Source organism: Enhydra lutris, unplaced genomic scaffold, assembly GCF_002288905.1.
Source record: "Enhydra lutris kenyoni isolate GAN:26980312 unplaced genomic scaffold, ASM228890v2 scaffoldscaffold31, whole genome shotgun sequence".
NCBI lineage: Eukaryota > Metazoa > Chordata > Mammalia > Carnivora > Mustelidae > Enhydra > Enhydra lutris.
In genome coordinates, this window is record NW_019154115.1 from 12,374,422 (window position 1) to 12,397,927 (window position 23,506).

General features: G+C 43.4%; 1 protein-coding gene across 1 annotated transcript; it reads left to right on the forward strand.

Moving 5' to 3' along the window:
• The first annotated feature begins 1,892 nt into the window (after window positions 1-1,892).
• LOC111153254 (cyclin B2) lies at window positions 1,893-23,436 on the forward strand. The gene is made up of 9 exons (XM_022512163.1): window positions 1,893-2,027; window positions 4,939-5,067; window positions 5,173-5,283; window positions 14,935-15,105; window positions 15,208-15,366; window positions 17,015-17,251; window positions 17,553-17,693; window positions 21,993-22,103; window positions 23,157-23,436. Exons 1-9 carry the CDS (start codon window positions 2,004-2,006, stop codon window positions 23,265-23,267), a joined length of 1,194 nt encoding a protein of 397 aa, XP_022367871.1. The 5' UTR covers window positions 1,893-2,003; the 3' UTR covers window positions 23,268-23,436.
• Window positions 23,437-23,506: the final 70 nt, after the last annotated feature.

Below are 23,506 nucleotides of genomic sequence, written 5' to 3' on the forward strand. Positions count from 1 at the left end.
ACAGGCTTTGGAATCAGACTAGAGTACAAATCCTAGCTTGGAAACTGAGAAGCACTATGATTGCAGCCAAGACATTTAACTCTTCTGAGCCCTAGTTTCTTCATCTGTCAAGTTGGGATAATACATATTGAATGTTAACTAGATTTATTGTGATCATTTTGCAATATATACAAATATCTAATCACGTTGTATACTGAAACTAATGCTATATGTCAATTATACCCCAATAAAATTATACCCCAATAAAAACAAAACACTTGGGATAATACTACCTACTTTGTAATGATTGTTATGAGAATTCAACAAGAAAGTTTATGTAAATTAGTATATAGGAAGTGTGATCAATAAATGTTACCTGAGACAGGAGAGAACAGGAAATATAGATAGGAGTAGTAGAGGGCTTAGCTGGCTCAGTCAGTAGAGCTTGTGACTCTTGATCTCCAGGTCCTGAGTTCAAGCCTCACACTGAGTGTAGAGATTGCTTAAAAAAAAAAAAAAGAAAAGAAAAATATATACAGACTACAATGCATTAAAGAAAATGTTGAATCAAAAAGTGTATTTGTAAAGTTCCAGGTTAGTTGCAGTGAAGGGTACAAAAGAAATATTTCCATTTTTAATGAAAATACAATGTGTAATGTGGATTAAATTATTCAATGTTGAAAATGTCAAGTCCGTTAATAAAAGCACTTTGCCATTCACAACACTCCTGTTTACAAAGCCCTGTGAGTGGGTGAGGATTATTACTTTCATAGTTCTGGCTTTCAATATCACAGCATTATAACAAGTACAAATATAATTTTACTCACAACTTCAGTGCACTAAACATCTATTTTTCCTTCCTAAGACTTTTTCGCTGGATACCTAATTTTCAGTAATCCGTCAATGGATGCACTAACATCTTCCCCTGCCACATAGCAGCTGCAATTATTCGGGTTTTACAGAAGAGAAAACAGCTTTAGAAACGTCAGATGCAAGGGCAAGGGCAGAATTTAATCCAGATTACTTCATTCAAGCCTCCTTAGTACCCCTTAAAAAGTGGTAGAACAGAAAGCTTGCTCAAATTCTTGGACGGAGGCTGCTATCAGTTGTCATTCTACTACCTCTACTGTGGGCGTTGGACCTTTCCTCTCCCCTTCTTCCTTTCCTTTTTCCGGTCTCCCAACCATCTGGCCAAGGCTGGCTCACACACTCTTTCTCATTTTAAAATCTACTCGTCATAGGGTCATTTTATTCCACGAATATTTATTGAATATCCAACCATAGTACATACCGGAAAACGCGCTAAGTGCCGGCAATTCAATGGAGAGCTTACATGAATCACGAACCACACAAATCACGTTTACCTTTTTATTTTCCTCTCCCTGGGAGTCTTAGCTCTTGCGTAAATGCCACAATTCCCACTTCTTTAGCACACGTTTGAGTCTCAACCACCTAACAGTGCTGACTCTGAACCTCCCAGAGGCGTCTACTCCTCCCCTCAGGCCAACCCAACCTTGATTCCCAACTCGAAATTTCCGGAAGAGGAATAAAGGTCAGAAATGGCATTTCGAAGGTGTTTCCTAGAACCAACTTCCGCCCGATTAGTACAAACGTAGACATTCTTAGGTGAGACCTACTCAAAATTCAGAGGAGTTCTCAGTGAGGTATTAAATTTTTGTTGATTTTAGAGGCCGAAGTTTAAAGAAAGAAAGAAAAAAAAAAAAAGAGTGGGCGGAAAAAACAACCAATTGTCATGACAACTAAACGGGTCTGGAAAATTCAGCCAATCCGCCTGCGGGGCTGCCTCCCTCCTAGCCAATAGGAAGAGCACGCCGTACGTAAGGCCGCCCAATGGGGGCGCGAGCGGCGCGGCATTTGAATCCTGTAACAAGGCGACATCGCGAAGATCTTAAGCGGTGCGGGCCGGAGCCCAGAGCTAACGGCGCCGCGGAAGCCTGTGTCCTTCTTCTCCGGTCCGCGTCCCTCCCTGGGCCGGGCTGGCATTCTTGCCTGACCCTTCCCACATGGCGCTGCTCCGACGCCCGACGGTGAGTGGGCCCGGCTGACCCCCCCGCACCCGCCGGGCTCTTCGGCCGCGGAGCTCCGTCTCTCGCCTCTAGCCTCCCTCCCTCTTCTGCGCAGGCTTCTTCGTCCCAACCCGCGCCGCTTTCCCCTTCTGCCCGCTTCCCCTCCCCAGTCTGCGGCCTGTCCTCTTTGCCGACCTCTCCCCTCCTCAGATCCACTCTGGGTTCCCGGCTTCCGCCCTGGCCAGGCCAGGGATGAGGGAAGTGTAGGGGGGAGGGAAGTGTGGGAAAGCGCCTCGGAGGGGACACCTGTCAGGTGAGCCTCTCCAGCACGGGACTTGGTACTCAGCGAGGGATCCCCGAGTGCCTTTTGTTGTTAGCGTGCTGTTTAAGAAGAAGTTGTTGTCATTTCCTTCCTCTGTTCTCAAATCCCTTGCCAGCTAAGGGTTGGAGGGTGGGGAGAAGGACTGGAAGAAACTGCAGGTAGTAAACTGTTTTGAATGTTTGAGGCAACAGTCATGGCTGTTTTTCAGATTCTTCTCATGTCGTTTTGTGTTAAGTTTCCCATTTATTTCTGCGCATGATATCTTCCAGATTAAGTTCACTAACATAGTCGTTTGTCATCTTAAAATTAATTTCTGGGGCTCTTGGGTGGCTCAGCCGTTAAGTGTCTGCCTTAGTTCTGGTCACAATCCTGGCGTCTTGGGATCGAGCCCCATATTGGGCTCCTCGAGTGAGGAGCCTGCTTCTCCCTCTCCAGCTCTCCTGTGTGTTTCCTCTCTCACGATCTCTCTTTGTAATAAATAAAGCCTTTAAAAATTAATTTCTTTTTTTTTAAGATTTTATTTATTTATTTGACAGACAGAGATCACAAGTAGGCAGAGAGGCAGGCAGAGAGAGAGAGAGAGGAGGAAGCAGGCTCCCCGCTGAGCAGAGAGCCCGATGCGGGGCTCGATCCCAGAACCCTGGGATCATGACCTGAGCCGAAAGCAGAGGCTTTAAACCACTGAGCCACCCAGGCGCCCCTAAAAATTAATTTCTTTAATCAAGTGTAATCAAGATTTTGCATATAATTTGGAACAATACGGCAAACAGAAGGGTCCAGATTCATTTGTTTCATCTTTGCAAAAATGCGAGTGCTAATGGCGTTTTGAATTTTTTTTCTGTGGGTTTGAATTGTATCTGGGTCTGCTTTTCCTTTGCTGGAAAATAGAGGGCCCTGACACACCTGAGTTCCATCCTCCTGGATGGATAGGCTAGTTAAAAGCTGCCAGTTTTCCCCTCCAGATGGATTTAAAGTTTGATTACCGGGATTCAACCTGTAAGCATTAAAATTTCAAACACTTTTTAAAATTAGCAATTGCTACTGGAAAAAATTGAACAGTGTGCTTTTGAGAATCCTAATAAGTTGAATGCATTCAGTATTTAATTCCTATTCTTTTGTGGATCTACATTGAACTGGCGTGAATTTTTGTCTAATCTATCCCATAAAGTTCTTTCATTGTCAAATTCTTTCTACTCAGGGAAGGCTTGAGTTTTCCCTGCCCTTCTGTCTATCCTTGTAGATCTATTCAAACCCCCTGTTAGGAGATTTTTAGGATTAGGACCCAGAGTTCTCAGGGATAGTACATGCTGTTTTTTTTCTCATGAAATGTTTATCACCTCTATAATAAAACAAACTTTTTTGTATGAATTGCTTTTTCTGACAAGTTTTGTTTCTAAGCACATTCTTTCAAAAGTAGGTTAAGGTGAACTAATGATTTTTTTATTCCATATGATTTCAACTTCCTCTGAGTTTGAGAGTAAAACTATTTTACTTGTGAAAACAATTTCCAAGTATCCTTAATATAAGAGAGTCCAACCTCATTTTAAAAGGCAATATCTCTAAAGATCATGTCTATAGGAGCGCTCCTTATTGTAGAATAGCATAAGAATCAAAGCTAGTTTAGGTTTTAAACATCTGGACTTATTATAGCTTTTTAATAGTGTTTTAATTGTACTTGTTATTAATCTAAAGAAAAGTTTTAATTTAGTGAGAGCTTGCACTTGTGTTTGGGGAGGGGCAGAATCTTAAGCTGGCTTCATGGCCAGCACAGAACCTTGGAGGGAGAGGTAGCTGGATCTCATGACCCTGAGAGTATGACCTGAGCCAAAATCAGGAATAAGACTCTTATCTGACTGAGCTACATAAAGAAGGATTTTTGAATAGATGAATGTAGTATACAGGGATCTTTAACAAGTGGGTGCTATGTAGGAAATAATCACTTATCTTGAAACCTCTTAATGGGATTATTTATTTTACAGATCAGGTGGATAGTGATTTGCCTAATTTCAGGTGATGTGATCAATCACAAATAGCATTTTTAGTCTTCTACAAATGTTTTTTAAAAAAGATTATTTAGGGCGCCTGGGTGGCTCAGTTGGTTAAGTGACTGCCTTCAGCTCGGGTCGTGATCCTGGAGTCCCGGGATCGAGTCCCGCATCAGGCTCCCAGCTCCACGGGGAGTCTGCTTCTCCCTCTGACCTTCTCCTCGCTCATGCTCTCTCTCACTGTCTCTCTCTCTCTCAAATAAATAAATAAAATGTTTAAAAAAAAAAGATTATTTATTTATTTGACAGAGATCACAAGTAGGCAGAGAGGCAGGCAGAGAGGGGGGTAGGAAGCAGGCTCCCTGCTGAGCAGAGAGCCCAACATGGGGCTCTATCCCAGGACCCTGAGATCATGACCTGAGCCGAAGGCAGAGGATTTAACCCACTGAGCCACCTAGGCTCCCCATTTTTAGTCTTCTAAAAAAATGTGCCTTTTCCCTCTCACAAATAGATCTCCACATATTTACCTTTCCCAGATTCTGCATTTGGATATCTGACATTAGCAAAGTAATGTAAGTTGTCTCAATTCATCATTAACTCATCTTTTTTTTTTTTTTTTTTTAAGGTGTCCACTGATTTGGAGAATGCTGACCATGGAGTTAATTCTAAAGCTAAGAGTCATGTGACAATCAGACGGGCAGTTTTAGAAGAAATTGGAAATAGAGTTACAACCAGAGCTACACAAGTAGCTAAGGTAACAGCCATGAGGACTGTCTATGTGCACACCAGGCTGATTGTGTATAGCTCTGAAGAACAACACTGACTATCTTCCCCTATTTATGTTTCTTTTTCCTTGTAGAAAGCTCAGAACACGAAAATACCTGTTCAACCCACCAAAACAAATGTCAACAAACCACTGAAACCTACTGCTTCTGTGAAACCAGTACAGATGGAAGTGTTGGCTCCAAAGGTAGGATGTTCTGTGTTTACAAACGTACAAAGTAGCTGGTTTTTGGCTAGACTGGAAGGGTGCCTTTATCTTCACTGCAACTTTTATTTTTTTTTTTAAAGATTTTATTTATTTATTTGAGAGAGAGTGAGAAAGACAGAGAGCATGAACAGGGAGAGGAGTAGAAGGAGAGAGAGAAGGAGAAGCAGATCCCCTGCTGAGCAGAGAGCCCGATGTGGGGCTTGATCCCAGTACCCTGAGATGATGACCTGAGCCGAAGGCAGACATTGAACAGACTGAGCCACCCAGAAGCCCGGACACTGACTACTTTAGGAAGAGGGTTCATAACTAGAGCTCTACTTTAAACAACAGTGTACAAATTGAACATACACATCCTTTTGGTGATGGTACTTACTATTTTTATTTTAAGATTTTATTTATTTATTTGTCAGAAAGAGGAAGAACACAAGCAGGCGGAGTGGCAGGCAGAGGCAGAGAGAGAAGCAGGCTCCCTGCTGAGCAAGGAGTCTGATGCAGGACTCGATCCCAGGACCCTGGGATCATGATCTGAGCCAAAGGCAGCGGGTTAACCGACTGAGCCACCCAGGCGTTATGTTTTGACCTTGAATAACAAAGTTAATTATCTTGATACTCAAATAAATTTAGTGATCTCAAAGTAAAATTTGGTAGGTTTTATAATCCATTATAAGAATGAGCTTGCCCATAAAGGCTGTGGAATCTCACACTTTGGAGACTCATACTCATCATATACAAATAAGGTAATGCCAAAATTCTGTGTTGTTAAATTGTGCTCTCTTGGACTGGTTAACTCAATTGGAGTTAGAATGTTAATGGACCCATTGACCTGTAATTACTACAGGACAGGCACTGTTATAGGTGCTGAGAATACAACAATAACTACTTTTTCCACTTCTTTCTCTCTCTCTATATATATATATTTTATAGATCTATATAAAATATATATTAATAACATGTCTGTAACTTGTTTAAAAATTTTCAAAATAATACATTGGATATATTCAAGACATATATACAGAGAGAGAGCACTTGCTATGTCCATCCAGTAGTGTTAAGGCTGTTAAAGAGATATTTTGCCTTAAGGAGACTTATCCAGAAAGGGCACATGCACCTGAAATTAAATTAGTAGTGCCAGGGAATGACACCAGGTGCATCTGGGCAATGGATGATTGAGCTTCAAGTGTCTGGGGTAGTTGGAAGCACCATTCTTCAGAAAGTGCTTCTACAGGAAGGAGAGAGAGAACACTAAGGGACCAAGTTGTCAGGGAAGCCTCGTGGAATCAGTGGGATTTTTAAGGATAGAGAGATGCTGATAGGAAAGAACAACTTTTTTTGGGAACAAAGCATAATAGGAATCAAGTCACGAAAGCAAAAATAGGCCTATAATCTTGTCCTTGGGCTAAGGAGTCAGCACATCTAACTGGGCCAGAATGTTTGTGTGAATAAGCAGAACATAAAGTTGGGGAAAAGGTTGCGGTTGGATTTGAAGGCCTTAGAATTTGGATTGTATCCCATTAGGCAGTGAGGAACCTGTGAAAAGTTTTGAGGAGGTGGGAAGTGATGAAAGCATTGTAGGTTGGGCATGGGAGGAACCATAAATGAGGAATACTGCAATTGTTCAGGCAAGAGCTGATGAGGGTCTTGAACTAACCTGGATCTTCCCTAAGCACGCACCCACATACCGCTATCTACAGCGTGCTAAGAAACAACATGGGATGTGTTGGGGGTATATCAACTCCTTCCAGAGACATTGTCCTGTATCTAGAAGGAATTCTTTCGCTATGTTTTTTTGCAGAGAGAGAATAAGATCCTTAAGCAAGCACTTGAGTATTTAAGAAACAATTTATGCAATGAATTACTAAGGAAATGGGGAAGTCAAGGAAGGGAGGTAGTTCTGGGGAAAGCACCTCATTTGGCTTTAGATTTGTTGAGATAACAGAAAAACCTCCACAGGAAGGGCAGTCAGAAATATGCCAGCAGCATCTGAACGAGGGGCAGACGTGGGAGCCTTCTGCTTGCAGGTGATGGTGGCAAGCATGTTGCTGTTCGTAAGCCGGGACAGAGAGTGTCCAATCAAGAACTGAAGCAAATTCTGAAGATCGACCTTCCTTTCATAGGCCTTTCCTTGGAGGCTTCTAGTGCCTAAATGCCAAACCCAAACTTCCAGCTTTGACCTTTTAACCATTATGCAGTATTTGATACAGGTGACTGTTTGAATGTGGTTCCTCCCACATGTCTGGAAGGTGATTTAGCAGTGTCCTTCAAAATGTTATTCTCCGTACCCAGTAAATCTGTTTTTATCCTAAGAAAATTATTAGAGGCACACTGAAATTAGAGGATTTTTAAAATAGTGTTGTAATGAATATCTTATATAATAGAGAAATATTAGAAGATTGGTTAATTCTAAGTTCAAGTATAATTAACATACAATGTTACATTAGTTTCAGGTGTGCAATATAGTGATTGAACAATCCTATACATGACTCACTGCTCACCATTATAATATGCTCTGAATTCCCTTCACCTGGTTCACCCACTCCCTCTGCCCAACTACCCTATGGCAACCACCCGTTTGTTCTCTATATTTAAGAGCTGTTTGTTTTTTGTTTTGGTTTGTCTCTTTTTTTCTTTTTCTTTGTTTGTTTGTTTATGAATGAAATCTCTACACCCAACATGGGGCTTGAACTCACAATCCTGAGATCAAGAGTCACATGCTTTTCTGACTAAGCCAGCCAGGTGCCCCTGCCTTTTTTTTCCCCTTCATTTGTTTTGTTTCTTAAAATCCACTTATGAGTGAAATCATATGGTATTTGTCTTTCTGTGACCAACTTATTTCACTTAGCATTAGACCCTCTAGCTCCAACCATGTTGTTGGCAGTGGCAAGATCTCATTCTTTTTTAGGGGCTAAGTAATATTCCATTGTAGATATACCACATCTTCTTTATCATTCATCTGTCGATGGACGCTTAGGTTGCTTCCATATCCATATCCTGGCTATTGTAAATAATGTTGCAATAAACATAGGGGTGCATATATCTTCTCAAATTCGTGTTTTCCTCTCCTTTGGGTAAACACCCAGTAGTGGAATTACTGGAGCAGCTTAAATCCATTTAATGAAATACATGGGCCATTAATATCATGTTTTAGTAGAATATTTAAAGATATCAAAATGCATGTTACATCAGTAGAAAAGTCAGATTATAACACAATAGAATGCAGTACCACCCCAGATTTCCTTTTTTTTTTAAATTATTATTATTATTATTTTTCAGAGAGAGAGAGAGAGCGTGTGTGTGCATGTGGGGCTGGGGGAGGTGGGGGATAGAGGGGGGAAAGGGCAGAGGGAGAGGGAGAGAAAAAAATCTTATGCAGGCTCCATATCCAGTGCAGAGTTTGATCTCATGACCCTGAGATCACAACTGAGACAAAATTAAGAGTTGGATACTTCACCGATGGAGCCACCCAGGCACCCCAGATTTGCTTTTAGAAGTGTGCAAAGTGTTCTGTTTTTTTTTGAGGTGGGAAGGGGCAGAGGGCAAGAGAATCTTAAGCAGGTTCCATGCCCATTGCAGAGCTCAATCTCACAACCCTGAGATCGTGATCTGGCTGAAATCAAGAGTTGGATGCTTAACTGATAGAGCCACCTAGGTACCCCTAAAACTTTGCATTTATAAGCAAACTTTGATGATAGTTATTTTTGAGTATTATGTTGGGTTTAAGATTCACTTTCATTTTCTTCCTTAAAATTTTCAGATTTTTTTCACCATAGATGCATATTACTTTTCCAATCAGAGAAGAAGGGAAAAAGGCAAATTAAAAGAAAAACAACCAAAAATGTTATGAACAAAACAAAGGAGAAATTTCCTCCCGTGACTTCTACAACTCCACTCTTTCTGAATTACTCCACCTTTCCTTGGTGACTTTTTTTGCTTTAGCTTCTTGACAAATTTTAGGCCACTGTGTTTCAGAGAAAGAATGATGGACCATCATATAAATATCACTTCCATGGCTGAAATGTGCTGCTCGTTTTTAGAAGACATCAGGGATTAATGAACAATAATTACTTCCAATTCAAATGCACTTTTCTCTGAGAAATGTAGTACAGAAGAGATCATTCAGTCCCTAGTTTAGGGGGAGCTCCTCATCCTGGCAGATGAGCCCCTCTACTTGCCTGGCTCTGGTCGGCCATCTGGCTTTCACTTTGTCATCTGCTCTGTCTGCCGCCATTGCTGCTCCTTTATAGCTTGTCCCTGGGGATGCTCAATGCAGTTGAGCACAGGGTTCTAGCAATAGTGAGCCCTGGAAAATTTATAAGCCATGTACTCATGAAAGCAGATGTTCTCAGCCAAATCTATTTACTATACTCTGCAAAACCAGAGGGCTGGTTTCATCTTTGTAGGAGATGAGGTGACTGAATCACAAAGGGCTCTGGCTGAGAACTTGAAGGGGTTTCAGCCATTCACAGGTGTTTGCAGAAGCAGATTATCCTGCAATTTTTAGAGAAAACAGTGTTTTTGTTATTTTATTATTTATTTTTTTGTTGACCAATGAGGCTTTGGCAAACACTGAGTCGTATGCAAAAGAAAGGAGATGGTTTTTTCCTAGACTCCTTGTTTGCTGGGCACTGGAGAAATCAGGTGAATGTGCCACCGATTCTGTCCCCAAGGATCCCCCCAGTCAAGTGGAGGAAGGCCTGAGCACACATTCTGATAGGGCTGTAGCAGAGATCCATGCACACTTCGGAGAGATGCTGGGAAGTCAGGGCTAGAAATTCAGATGAAGTTTTAGATTTACAGATTTGATCTAAACACTAAATTCAGTGATAATTGTGGGATGCTCCAATCAGATGGGGGACCCCCAAATATGGGGTGCCAGTTGGGTGGGGGCCAGTAGCATGGGTGGTGAAAGAATTCACCCACGGCAGAACAGAAGAGAGAGAAGATTATTGAATAGGGAACAGTGGGCAGGACAGCAAAGGAGAGACTATCCGCCAGAGGGTGGTGGTGAGGGACCACAGTTACAGGGTGAAATAAGGGAGTATGGGAACGTATGGAATTTTCCTGTTTTAGGTAATCTTCGGAACTGTACCTAGTTAGGGCTTATGGCTATTTCCAAGTGGTTTGCTTAATGAGCCTGCTGACATTCAGCCTGGTGGTCGCTATGGGCCCTTTTACCTTGATCAAGTTCCACTGCTCAAGCCTGTTGCCTTAAAGTGCCTTTACAGTAGTCATTATTCAACTATGAGAATGTTTTATGGCTAACTACCCCAATACAAAAACTACGTATAAAGGGGAAGTAATCACAACTTATCACATTTTTTTAAAAAAAGAGTGCCTTTTATTATGTATTTATTTATTTAAAAGATTTTATTTATTTATTTGACAGAGATCACAAGTAGGCAGAGAGGCAGGCAGAGAGAGAGGAGGAAGCAGGCTCCCTGCTGAGCATAGAGCTTGATGCGGTCATTGATCCCAGGGCCCCAGGATCATGACCTGAGCTGAAGGCAGAGGCTTTATCCCTCTGAGCCACCCAGGTGCCCCAGTGCCTTTTATTTTTAATCACACAAGAAACATAGCAAAATACTACAGAAATACATCAAGCGCATAGAATAGAAAGTTTATTGTTACTACTCTCCCTACCCTTCAAATTCCATTTCACTGTATTCTCTAAAGCTATTCCCAGGAATGATTTTGCCTTTCTATAATTGTGTGTGCCTGTGTATGCATAAGTACACACTTCCTGCTACAAATCATGAACTGTCTAATTGGAAACAGTACTTTTTCTGGGAGTCCTTTCTTGTTGCACTTAATTGACATGGTTTATTATAAACCTAGTAAATAAAGGAACTCTGGTTACCAAAAACTTGCACAAACATCTACGTGTTTGCTTATTAATAGTAGTACATTCTCTCACCAGACCCAACTTAGTAGTAGGAGAATTTCAACAGCCTTTACTCACACTCCACCCTGCTCCTTACCAAACAGGAGCTTTTGAAGTTAAGCAAAATCTCACATTTATTATTTCAGATACCACTTTTCACTTGTCTGTGACATCGGACAGAACTCATTCATTAATCTGATCAGAATGTTATCATGCTTTTAGCTTTGCATGCAGCAGACACTGGACTGAGGATTATACAGCTGGCCTGAAGGGTTTAGGTTACTACCTGCACGGACAGTGGGATCTTAGAAAGGATTTTGTAATAATTAAATTATGTTGGAATTCAAAAGGAACGCTTCGAAGAAATTCTAAATTAAGGGCCAGAGCAATGATCCATGTCTTCTCCTGGTAGCTTTGGGATATGGCCAAACTTAGGTGTACATCTGAATAGACACAGGTAAACCTTCCAAGCTGCTGGGGCAGCACACATAGCACATGTGTGCCATATAGCACATAGCACATGACCATAACCTCTGACTCCTTAAACCAGTCTTCCTAGTACTGACTGCATTTCCCAGGGACACTGATGATGCTTATCCTTGAACTTAACCTAGCTGTATGTGCTCATTAAAATGTGTATCTGGGGGCGCCTGGGTGGCTCAGTGGGTTAAGCAGCTGCCTTCGGCTCAGGTTATGATCTCAGGGTCCTGGGATCGAGTCCCATATCGGGCTCTCAGCTCAGCAGGGAGCCTGCTTCCCTCTCCCTCTCTCTCTGCTTGCCTCTCTGCCTACTTGTGATCTCTGTCAAATAAATAAATAAAAGCTTTAAAAATAAATAAATAAAATGTGTATCTGATTCTAGTCACACTTTTTATTTTATTTATTTATTTGTTTGTTTGTTTTTTTAAAGATTGTATTTATTTATTTGAGAGAGAGACAGTGAGAGAGAGCATGAGCGAGGAGAAGGTCAGACGGAGAAGCAGACTCCCCGTGGAGTTGCAAGCCCTATGCGGGACTCGATCCTGGGACTCCGGGATCATGACCTGAGCCGAAGGCAGTTGTCCAACCAACTGAGCCACCCAGGCGTCCCTAGTCACACTTTTTAAAAAAAGATTCTATTTTCAAGTAATCTCTATACCCCCCATGGGGCTCGAACCCACAACTCTGAAATCAAGAGTTGGTCGCTCTACCAACTGAGCCAGCCAGGCATCTCTGATTCTTGCCATTCTTGCTCAATTCCTTCAGCGGGTTCACTTCCCTTCGGGTAAAATGTAAACTCTCTAGCTGGGTTCTCGTTCACCTTTCCAGCCCATCTTTTCACACGCCATGCACTGGCTCCTGCCATCCCGAATCAATGTGTACTTCCCAGACTTGCCTGTTTCTTGGCTTCCTCTGGGACTATGTACTTGTGTACCTTTTGCCTACTCATTTTTCTTGAGGTCTTATCTTCTCCAGGAAATTATCTAGGTTTCTCCCTGGTGCCCCAAGTAGCTCTTATTCATTCTAGTCCCTTGGGTTTGGAAGTTCTCAAATAAATGGCACACATATCTGCATGACTCTTGCTCAGCTGGTCCCTCCCCACCTTGAGACCTCTGATGTAGGAGGGAAGAATGGGTTTTGACCTGCTGTATATATTTTGCTGCTGCTGTTTCATCCTTCTTTAAATGTGGAAACCATCATAGCTTTCATGTCAATTAAAATTATTTTTTTATTTTTAATTTTTTTTTTTTAGATTTTTATTTATTTATTTGACAGACAGAGATCATAAGTAGGCAGAGAGGCAGGCAGAGAGAGGGTGTGGGGAAGCAGGCTCCCTGCTGAGCAGAGAGCCTGATGTGGGCCTCAATCCCAGGACCCTGAGATCATGACCTGAGCCAAAGGCAGAGGCTTTAACCCACTGAGCCACCCAGGTGCCCAAAATTGTTTATTATACAGCCTTCTCTTTCTGTATTTTATTTCTTGAATACATAGTCTTTATAGCCTAGCAGTCTCATTAGGTTTTACTTTGAGAAGTACCTTTTATTCTTTTAAAAAATAATGGCTTATTTATACTTCATTACTAAGCACTTGTTTTAACTTTATACATTTTTAATTTGTGTGATTGTTTTTTTTTTTTTTAAGATTTTATTTATTTATTTGACAGAGATCACAAGCAGGCAGAGAGGCAGGCAGAGAAAGAGGAGGAAGCAGGCTCCCTGCTGAGCAGAAAGCCCGATACAGGGCTCGATCCCAGGACTCTGAGATCATGACCTGAGCCGAAGGCATCGGCTTAACCTACTGAGCCACCCAGGTGCCCCGATGTGTGATTGTTTTTTTTTTAATAGTCACCCAGTCAGCGTAAGAAAATACTGGGTGTCGGGACGCCTGGGTGGCTCAGTTGGTTGAGCAGCTGCCTTCGGCTCAGGTCATGATCCCAGCGTCCTGGGATCGAGTCCCACATCGGGCTCCTTGCTCGTCAGGGAACCTGCTTCTCCCTCTGCCTCTGCCTGCCATTCTGTCTGCCTGTGCTCGCTCTCTCCCTCTCTCTCTCTGACAAATAAATAAAATCTTTAAAAAAAAAAAAAAAAGAAAATACTGGGTGTGTACTTGCTCCATCTTTGCTTCCTTCTATTTTATTCATAGGCCGGAATGTGGTTTTCTGCTTCTTAGTTGCCAAACAGTTTCTCAATTTAGAATAAATTAGTTTATGAAGGGAAATCTGTATACCCACAGAAGAGGCTACAGCTGAAGTGAACTGTCAGCTCTAGGAGTTTCTGCGCCCAGATGTTTACATTTCTTTCAGTAAATATTTACTGAGCACCTACTATGTGTCAGGGATGATATAGGTATTTAAGATTGCATAGGGGACAAAATCAGTTTAAATAAATGTATTATTTATTTATAAATGGATTTATAAATATATTGTTTTCTACCTCTGCTAAACTGTCAGCTCTACAGAGCTTATAGGCCTAGCAGAGGTACACAGAAAATAATATACATCACATATAAGTAAACTCCACAGTATGTTACGAGGTTACAGGTTCTGTGGGGAAAAACACAGTAAGAGAAAACACATGGGGGGCAGGGAATAGGCAGTAGATAGTATTAAAAACGGGGGTCAGGGTAGACGTAATTGAGAAGGTAAAATTCAAACAAAACTTTGAAGGTGAGAGAATTGCCCGTGGGGGTATAGGGACAAGATCGAGCACATTATGGGGAGAGGGAGCCCATCTGCAGTGAGGGAGCCTGCCATGAGGCAGACCAAGGGGAGAGAAATAGGAGACCAGTCAGCAGAGAGAGAGGGCAAAGCCAGATCATGCAGGCCCCCAGGCCATCGTGATGACTCAGGTTTTCCCTTGGAGTGAAATTAGAGAATTTTAAACAGAGGAGCATCTCTATAAAAACTTCACCCACTACATCTTGAATTATTAACCTCTTACTCTGAAATTTGTTTGTTTTGGCTTTCACACATTTTAAAAATGCATGTGATACTTTTTTTTTTGGACAGAGGTCACAGGTAGGCAGACAGGCAGAGAGAGGTGGGAGAGGGGGAAGCAGGCTCCCTGCTGAGCAGAGAGCCCGATGCGGGGCTCGATCCCAGGACCCTGAGATCATGACCTGAGCCGAAGGCAGAGGCTTAACCCACGGAGCCACGCAGGCGCCCCATGCATATGATACTTCTAAACCAGTTGACTCTGCACGTGTTTGGCTCCGATGGACAGCTCAGGCTACTGCCAAGGTAGTGATGCACACTTGTTAATTCGTCCACGTAGGGTCCTACGCCCCCACTGGAGGATATCTCCATGAAGGAAGAGAACCTCTGCCAAGCTTTCTCTGACGCGCTGCTCTGCAAAATCGAGGACATTGATCATGAGGACTGGGAGAACCCTCAGCTCTGTAGCGACTACGTGAAGGATATCTACCAGTATCTAAGGCAGCTCGAGGTGAGTGGGCTTTGTGTTTCGGTTGTGCAGGCAACGTGGCATTTACCGCACAGCTGGGAAGGGCATGAGGTGAGCTTTTTAAACTTTGAATTCCGCCAACAGGTTCTGCAATCCATAAATCCACACTTCCTAGATGGAAGAGAGATAAACGGACGCATGCGCGCCATCCTGGTGGACTGGCTGGTGCAAGTGCACTCCAAGTTTAGGCTGCTGCAGGAGACTCTGTACATGTGCGTTGCCATCATGGACCGATATTTACAGGTGAGCGTGGCTTCTGGGGGCTCACTGTAGGGGCATTCTGCAACACCAAAGGGTGATACCTGGAGGAAAAGACCAAAAGCCACTTGGTGAGAAACTGAGGAACTGGAGGTGCTAGAGGGGGAGGTAGCCAGGTGTGTCCAGCCTCTGGTGATGCTGACCGCTGCTGGGCGTTTCTGCTAGGTCAGCCTGCCAAAAAGTGCTGGGGCGTCGGGGGGTTGGCACTGCATGGCCAGTCGTTCCTCAAAGCAAACAGACCAGCAGGAGATCTGAAAGTCAGCCTGAAGCACACGGGGCCTGTGGGGGCTGGTTTCCCAGGCCCGCTTCCACGATTTCCCTGTAGCTCGTAGTTTGGTACTCCTTGGTTAAGTTTCCTTGTCTGAAAAATGAGGAGTTTGGCTAGAGAACAGTTTCCAGCCAGCTGTGGCATGAATCCCTGTAGAAAAGAGAGGAGGCAGAATTGTTAAGGGGTGGGGGGTATGTGTGGGCAGCGTACTGGGAACGGGAGGTCTGAAGTAGAGGAATGTAAGAAATTCAGCTGGGAGGCAGAGTGGTCATGGAAATAGTTCTGACCAGTGACATAGAACGCTGACCACTTAGAAGAAATGCCAGACAGAAGGCGCTCGTGTGTGACCCAGCAGCCAGGAGCCCTGCACATAAGGATTTATTTACTTAAAGTCAACATGTACGATACGGCTCAGGTACAAATTCTGTCCCACCAGTACAGTCATAAAGGTGATTATTGGAATGCCCTGAGAGACGGCAAAATCCTGAGAAAGCAGAGATTCGGGGGTTTGCATTATACATTCCTCACTGGGCAGGAGAGTAGTTATAGTTTAGGTAGATTTTTAATAATGAGAGTTGAAGCAAGGATAGCAAAGTCTCTTTTCAAGGAAAAGAGAATTATACCTGAGCTGAGATTTTTCCCTAATCCAGGAGCTCTTTGGCGATTCTTAACGCTGACTAATGAGTGTACTTTTGGTAAGGATTAAGGAAGTGTTTGCGAGACCCCTTCCTCATCCCTAGGCATCCATTCTTTAATCCCGCTGTTTGGCTTGGCCTCATCTTGGTGCAGACATGTTGAATGCCACATTGGGGCCGCCCCAGACACTCAAGCCAGGATGACGGGGCTGGAGCAGAGCAGGCGCCTGGTTCTCAGACATAATTCTTCCCTACTGAGCAATTCAGTGATTTGGAGCTGGTGTCTGAATCTCTTCTCAGGCCATCTCTTTGCAAGTGGGGGAAAATACATGCGTTTGCTAGGATTTTTACGAGGATTCAATGAGATGATTGTTGGCATCTTGGGACTGTGCCTGGCACACACCGAGTACTCAAATAACAGATGGCTGCTGGGAGCAGGGATGGTACCTGCTGTTTTTTTTTTTTTTAAGATTTTATTTTAAAGGAATCTGTATACCCAATATAGGGCTTGAACCCGCAACCCCAAGATCGAATCATATGCTCCAGGGACCGAGCCAGCCAGGCATCCCTGACGGTACTTGCTGTTAACATAGAGGTTACCTGTGCTGGTAAGGGAGGTGTGAGCAGAGACGATGTGAACTTCTCCAGGACGCAGTTCCCTCTCACTTCCTTCCACCCAGAGCCCCAGTCCTCATTACGAAGGACTTCTGACACTTTCTTCTTCAATTAGGTTCAGCCGGTTTCCCGTAAGAAGCTTCAACTGGTTGGGATTACAGCTCTGCTCTTGGCTTCCAAATACGAGGAGATGTTTTCTCCAAATATTGAAGACTTCGTTTACATCACAGACAACGCTTATACCAGTTCTCAAATCCGAGAGATGGAAACACAGATTTTGAAAGAACTGAAATTTGAGTTGGGTCGACCTTTGCCGCTGCATTTCTTAAGGCGGGCATCAAAAGCCGGGGAAGTAAGTGCCTCCGGTTCGGTATGACACTTGATTTTGCTGTTTGTTCTTATCCTGGAAATGTTGATCCAATTAAAGGAAAACTTAGGCGTTTATAGGAAGCATCTTTTTGATAGGTCCTAATGCTTATCAGTTCTTCAGAGCAAAGACCTCACGCTCTGTGTTTGTACCATACTGTGGAATAGGGCAGTTGCTGGGCAGACTGGTGAGGAGAATGGCTTTGAGCTCCTAGGCCTTCGCCCAGGATTTTGCAAGAGGGTAATAGTAGCCGTGCTTCTTACTGTCCCTGGCTGTTCTTTCATAGGTCGATGTGGAACAGCACACTTTAGCCAAATATCTGATGGAGCTGACTCTCATTGACTACGACATGGTGCATTATCACCCTTCCAAGGTGGCAGCGGCTGCGTCCTGCCTGTCCCAGAAGGTTCTGGGCCAAGGAAAATGGGTAAGTGTTGGGTTAAGAAGAAATTAGTTTATATTTTCGGCCCCCTCAATATGAAAGTCCTTAGCATTTTCACGACACTAGCCTCGAAGCAATGCTTAAAATCCAGAGGGCTAAAAGAAGGCTGCTTGGGATGCTTCAGATAGAGACGAGGCGACCACAGCATGGCACCAAGTGTGCTCCAGAGTTGTGGGGACTGAGCCAGGCCACTGGCAACTGGTGTGCTAAGGTTTCGGGGTCTTTGGTTATGGGAAACAGGTCGTCAAGCATCTAAAACAAAGCAAGGCCAAGGCCTGACTGATTGCGCCAGTGAAGCTAAAAGGAGCCACTTCTAGATTCATAGGAGTAGCCAAAGCTGCCAGCAATCTTGGTGCTTATCTCACACACCAAAAAAGGACAACAACCGAAACCGAAGGGACCACGCTGCAGTGTGTCATGGGATACCCCTTTGTGGATGAGCCGATTCCAGACTGCCACTAAGCAGTTTTCTAGTCTGTAGACGGGCCCCAAGTGCAGCAGAACAAAAGGCTCTTCAGAGGCCAGGTGTGGAGAAAAAAGTCTCACGATAGTCTCGCAGGAGAGATAGGGAAGGGAGTGCGGGCGGCTCCTCCCACGCCCCTGTCCTCTCGTGTTCCAGGAGGATCGCAGAGCATTTTCCCAAGACAGATAAGCTGCGGTTTAGGCCTTTGCCTAGGTGGCCCTCTGTGGAGGCATGCGAGATTGCTAGAGCACCGTGGCAGAGCTGTTCCTCTACACAAGTGTATGCATTTGACATCTTCTGTGAGAAAGAAGGGGAGTAAGAGAATATATGTATGTGTGCTTATGTATTTTCTAATTTTTCAAAAACCACTCGTAGACCAGAATCTTATGAAAATGATGCCTCTGGGGTTCGGTGGGAACAGGACTTCTGGCTGTAACTTTTTATCAACTGTATACAATATAATGTAACTTTTTAAACTTTTGAACAATATGAGTGTTCATGTATTGAACAATATGGAGAGTCCCTAAGTGGAATTATGCAGAAACAACAAGGTGACTATTTATCAAATTGGTAATAACGCAGAGGGAAGAATTAATTCAAATAATTTTGAAGGCAGTATTCGGACTGTGCATCCTTAGTGGTATGTGGCTGGACAAAAACAAAGGACCAAAAAAGGTAACGGACTTCAAGTTTACTTAGGAGCTCTATTGTTAGTAGTGTTCTGTTATTATAATTGCGAGACTATTTTTATGACTATTATAGGATAAACAACCATTCATGTTACCAAAGACTAAAATTTTCACTAGTAAAAGGGGTTAACAATTAAAAACAAAAGGAAAAACCCTGCAACATTAAATCTGTTTTGGAAATGTCAGTAAATTAAGAAAGAGAGGGCCTGGAAACAATGATAACCCTGTAGCAATGAACACACCTCGTGCTTACATCTTGGATACTAAATGCCATTACCCCCTAGGAACTAGGTCTCGTTTGAGACCTGAAACAACTGACATGAGGGCCTTGGCAGAGGAATTAGAAGGTGAGCGTAGGTCAGTTTGTAGCAGATACCAAGCAAGTTCTCAGAGATCAATGGGGCACATCAAAAGGACATAGGAACTGACTTGAAAGCGTTCTGACTGGGGCGCCTGGGTGGCTCAGTGGGTTAAGCCACTGCCTTCCGCTCAGGTCATGATCTCAAGGTCCTGCGATCAAGCCCCGCATCGGGCTCTCTGCTCAGCGGGGAGCCTGCTTCTCCCTCTCTCTCTGCCTGCCTCTCTGCCTACTTGTGATCTCTGTCAAATGAATAAATAAAATCTTAAAAAAAAATTTAAAAAAAAAGCGTTCTGACTAAATCTGAACTGAATAATGACAGTAACAGAGTATAACATATTTTTACATATCCATGCATTTATAATGATACAAAAGAAAGAATGGAAGAAGGGCTCTTTTTTATCAGTAGAACACCAGCTGATTGAGGCAGAAAGGATAGTAGTTAGAAATCAAATTCTGACCCCTAATGTATAACTGATTCAAGCGAGAATCAACTGATGCTTATGTCATTGGGTGAAATAGTTTCGGAGAAAAAGATTCACATTGTCTCGAAATATCACCCCACAGATCTGCAGTACTTGTGAAGAAAAACTTTACCTTTGTGCTAGAGAGGTCTGGCAGTTACCGCCTTTACCTGGTGATTAAGCTTAACATCACCAGGGGTAGGACCACCTGACTTTGGCATGTCTTCTGGCACAGTCGGACGTATACATGGTCACCTGTATGAAATTCCTGCCCAAATTGCTTGACGCGAATCCAATCATCAGGAAACACTCAGATTTAAAATGTGCACATTCTAAAAGTAACTGGCCTGGATCCTTCGAACAAGTTGTCATTTGAAGCCAAGAAAATAGGCATCATTTTTAAATTAAAAAAAAAAAAAAAAAATTAGAGATCAGATACACTGCAGGTAACCTGATTGGACCCGCATCTGAAAAGAAAAATCTGTACAAGATATTTTTGGAACAATGGGAGAAATTTGAATATAGAGTATGTACTCGATGATAGTGTGGAAATGTTGATTTTTTTTTCTGTGATAATGGTTTGTTTCTGAAACATTTAGAAGTGATGTGTTGTGGTGTCGGCAACTCATTTTCAAATGGTTCAAAAATTGTGTGAATACATACATACACAATTTTTGCTGAACAATTTGAAATTGAGTTAGCTGCAGACAACATGAGAGGGGAAGTGGCAAAATATTAATAATAGATGAATCCACACAAAGGATATACAGATGTTCATTATACTGTTTCTTTTCTTCTGTACATCTGAAATTTTTTGAAATGAAAAGCTTGAGGCAACAAGGCTGCTGGTAACATGAATGATACATTGTTCTGGTACCAGTGGCTCGTTTCAGCTTAATCACTTTACTCTTAGACCTGCCTTCCTTGGGCTATAAACCTATTAACTACAGGTCTTCCTGTTTTCTGGGAATTGATTTCAAAAGACCAGTAGTTGTGTGTTATTTGAGGATTGCACTTTTTCTTTCATCCACTTTAGGATTAAGATTATATTGTGATTTATTTTCCCAGTCATATTGTGCATATGAGACAGATGGATTTTAGCCTTTAGAATTTTATCACAGGGGCGCCTGGGTGGCTCAGTGGGTAAAGCCTCTGCCTTCGGCTCAGGTCATGATCCCAGGGTCCTGGGATTGAGCCCTACATTAGGCTCTCTGCTCAGGAGGGAGCCTGCTTCCTCCTCTCTCTCTCTCTGCCTGCCTCTCTGCCTACAGACAGATCTCTGTCTGTCAAATAAATAAATAAAATCTTAAAAAAAAAAGAATTTTATCACGGAACTGAAATACAGTCAGGTTATATATCTGTACAAATGATAGGTCTGATTACTAATCAACAACTGGCCTGTTGCTTGATTTTTATTCTCTGGGAGGTTAGGTCTCAAGGCTAGGGGTAGAGGCTTCTCTATTCTCTGTTCTGCAGTGCTTACTTACACAGGACCCAACAAGAGAATTCGGGGTAGTGTTAGCTGTTCTGGATTTCATGGATTAACTTGCTGCCTGTGGCCCAGTGTGTTTCTTAATTCTGAACCTCTTTCCCTGATTGATAATATGGGCATCTGGGCTCTCCAGCTCCCCACCAGCTGCTGCCCAATAGGGCTTTGATGGGGGGGTACAGTCCTGGGTCTCTGCCAGTCCTGTGAAGGGGCATTCTTTGGTTGGATTTTATTTTTACTCTCTTCCACTCTCAATCCCCTTTTAATCCCCTTTCAGTGTGGTGAGAGAATTTAGCATGAAAGCTTTGTTACTTGGAGTACCTTACGTACCTGTTCAGACTTCTTTAAAAAATGATAATATGGGGGGCGCCTGGGTGGCTCAGTGGGTTAAAGCCTCTGCCTTCAGCTCAGGTCATGATCCCAGGGTCCTGGGATGGAGCCCCACGTCAGGCTCTCTGCTCAGCAGGGAGCCTGCTTCCCCCTCTCTCTCTCTGCTTGCTTCTTTGCCTACTTGTGATCTCTGTCTGTCAAATAAATAAATAAAATCTTTAAAAAAAATGATAATATGGGACCTTTGACACTTGATCCGGCTGAAGCTGCAGTATCTAATTTAGGCTAGCTCGAGCCAAGGTCATCTTGCATTTACTGGCTGTTTTGCTGGCACCACAGTAGTGTGGAGGGCTGTTGTTGAGTTTTTAGAGGGTAAGAATATGGTTTTATAGCTTTTGCGTGAGCGGTAAGTGACGTCAGCATGTATAAGACTTGCCCTTCTAAAGAAGCGGAGGCTTTATCCTGCCCTTTCTCTTTGCATTGCGTTCCAGAACTTAAAGCAGCAGTATTATACTGGGTACGCAGAGAATGAAGTGTTGGAAGTCATGCAGCACATGGCCAAAAATGTAGTGAAAGTTAATGAAAACCTAACAAAATTCATTGTAAGTATTCCTTCCGAAAACTGTGGAAAGCACTGGATTACAGGTCTTGTGAGCGAGGGTGTGCGTATGTATGTACATGTGCGTGTGTGTTTTCATGTACTACTGGCGTTTGTGAGAGTCCATTTTAGCACAAACTCTTTTCTAGTATAGCAGGGAATGGAGCATACTGATAGACCCCAAAAGCAGACTTTCTTTAACACAAGGTGGCTAGGCTGACCATGTCCCGGCCCAGTGTAGTCGGCCCGCAGCAGTCAGAGCAGGTGCTCCCTGTGTCGTCTGGAACCCCTTAAAGGGCCCTGTAGAAGGCTTGGGTACTAGGGGCCTCTGTCCAGGATCTTCTGGGACAATGACCAAAAGACTCCTGAATGCAGGCCTGGTGAAGAAGGAGGGGAAGAAGCCCGTTCAGAAAGCTTCCTGAGGGCCTGGTGTCTGTCTCCATGTGGCCCACCTGAGACGTGGATTCAGGGCAGATTGGGCGCTGTCCTGTCCTTGTGTGACACTGAGTGTCACCAAGGATCTGGTGAGAAAGAGCAAGGCATTTGTGCCAAGTGTCCCAAGTGTCCTGCTTTGCTTCCTTGCACTAGTTTCCGCATGATGAAGCACACTGTGGATGTGTAATGTGTCTTCAGTCCTGTGGGTATTGTCTGGGATCTGCTAAGCACTGGTGGCCACTTGGCTTTTATTGCCATTGTTGCTTCCCATCCTGACAGACCTCTTATGTCCTGGTGGCACTTAGATATGATAAACCCAGCTCCCCGCACCCCACAATCCCCGCCCCAGCAACACAGGAGACAGAGCCTCTGCCTTGGACATCATGTATTTCCCCATCACTGGTGCTACCAGCTGGGTTTTATCCATTGTCAGGCATGGAAGGAAATGGTCAGGTTCCGCACATTACAACCTCAGAGTGCTCGCTCGCTGGCTTCAGTGATACGCCAGCATCACACCAACTGGAGATTGTGGGTCTGTTCCTTAAGTACTTGTGAGTTAGATCAGGAGTGAGGTAGAAGGTGGTGTTCCTGATGTGTGCTTAATCACAGATGACTTCTGCAGGCCATCAAGAATAAGTATGCAAGCGGCAAACTCCTGAAGATCAGCACAATTCCTCAGCTGAACTCAAAAGCCGTCCAAGAGCTTGCCTCCCCTCTGATGGGACGGTCCTAGGCTGCTGTGGCCCTCGGGGAGGAGTGATCCGTCTGTGCCCTTGGTGTCGCTGATTTGGAACTCTTCACTTTGTATATAGTCCTCTGGTCTATTTCATGAAACCTTTCCTTAGACCTATTTTCTAAATGTATATTGAGGAAAAATAAAGCTATTAATTTTTCTTAAGGTATCCTGTGTATTTTTATTTGTACAATCTCTACCGAACAAGGTCAGTAGAAGGTTGTTTGACTAATTTCTTT

Bases quoted from the DNA above. Each gene is read 5' to 3' on its own strand.
- LOC111153254 (XM_022512163.1), top strand. From the start codon at position 2,004: ATGGCGCTGCTCCGACGCCCGACG. The intron at 2,028-4,938 runs GTGAGTGGGCCC...TTTTTTTTTAAG, and splicing joins CGCTGCTCCGACGCCCGACG to GTGTCCACTGATTTGGAGAA. The intron at 15,367-17,014 runs GTGAGCGTGGCT...TTCTTCAATTAG, and splicing joins TCATGGACCGATATTTACAG to GTTCAGCCGGTTTCCCGTAA.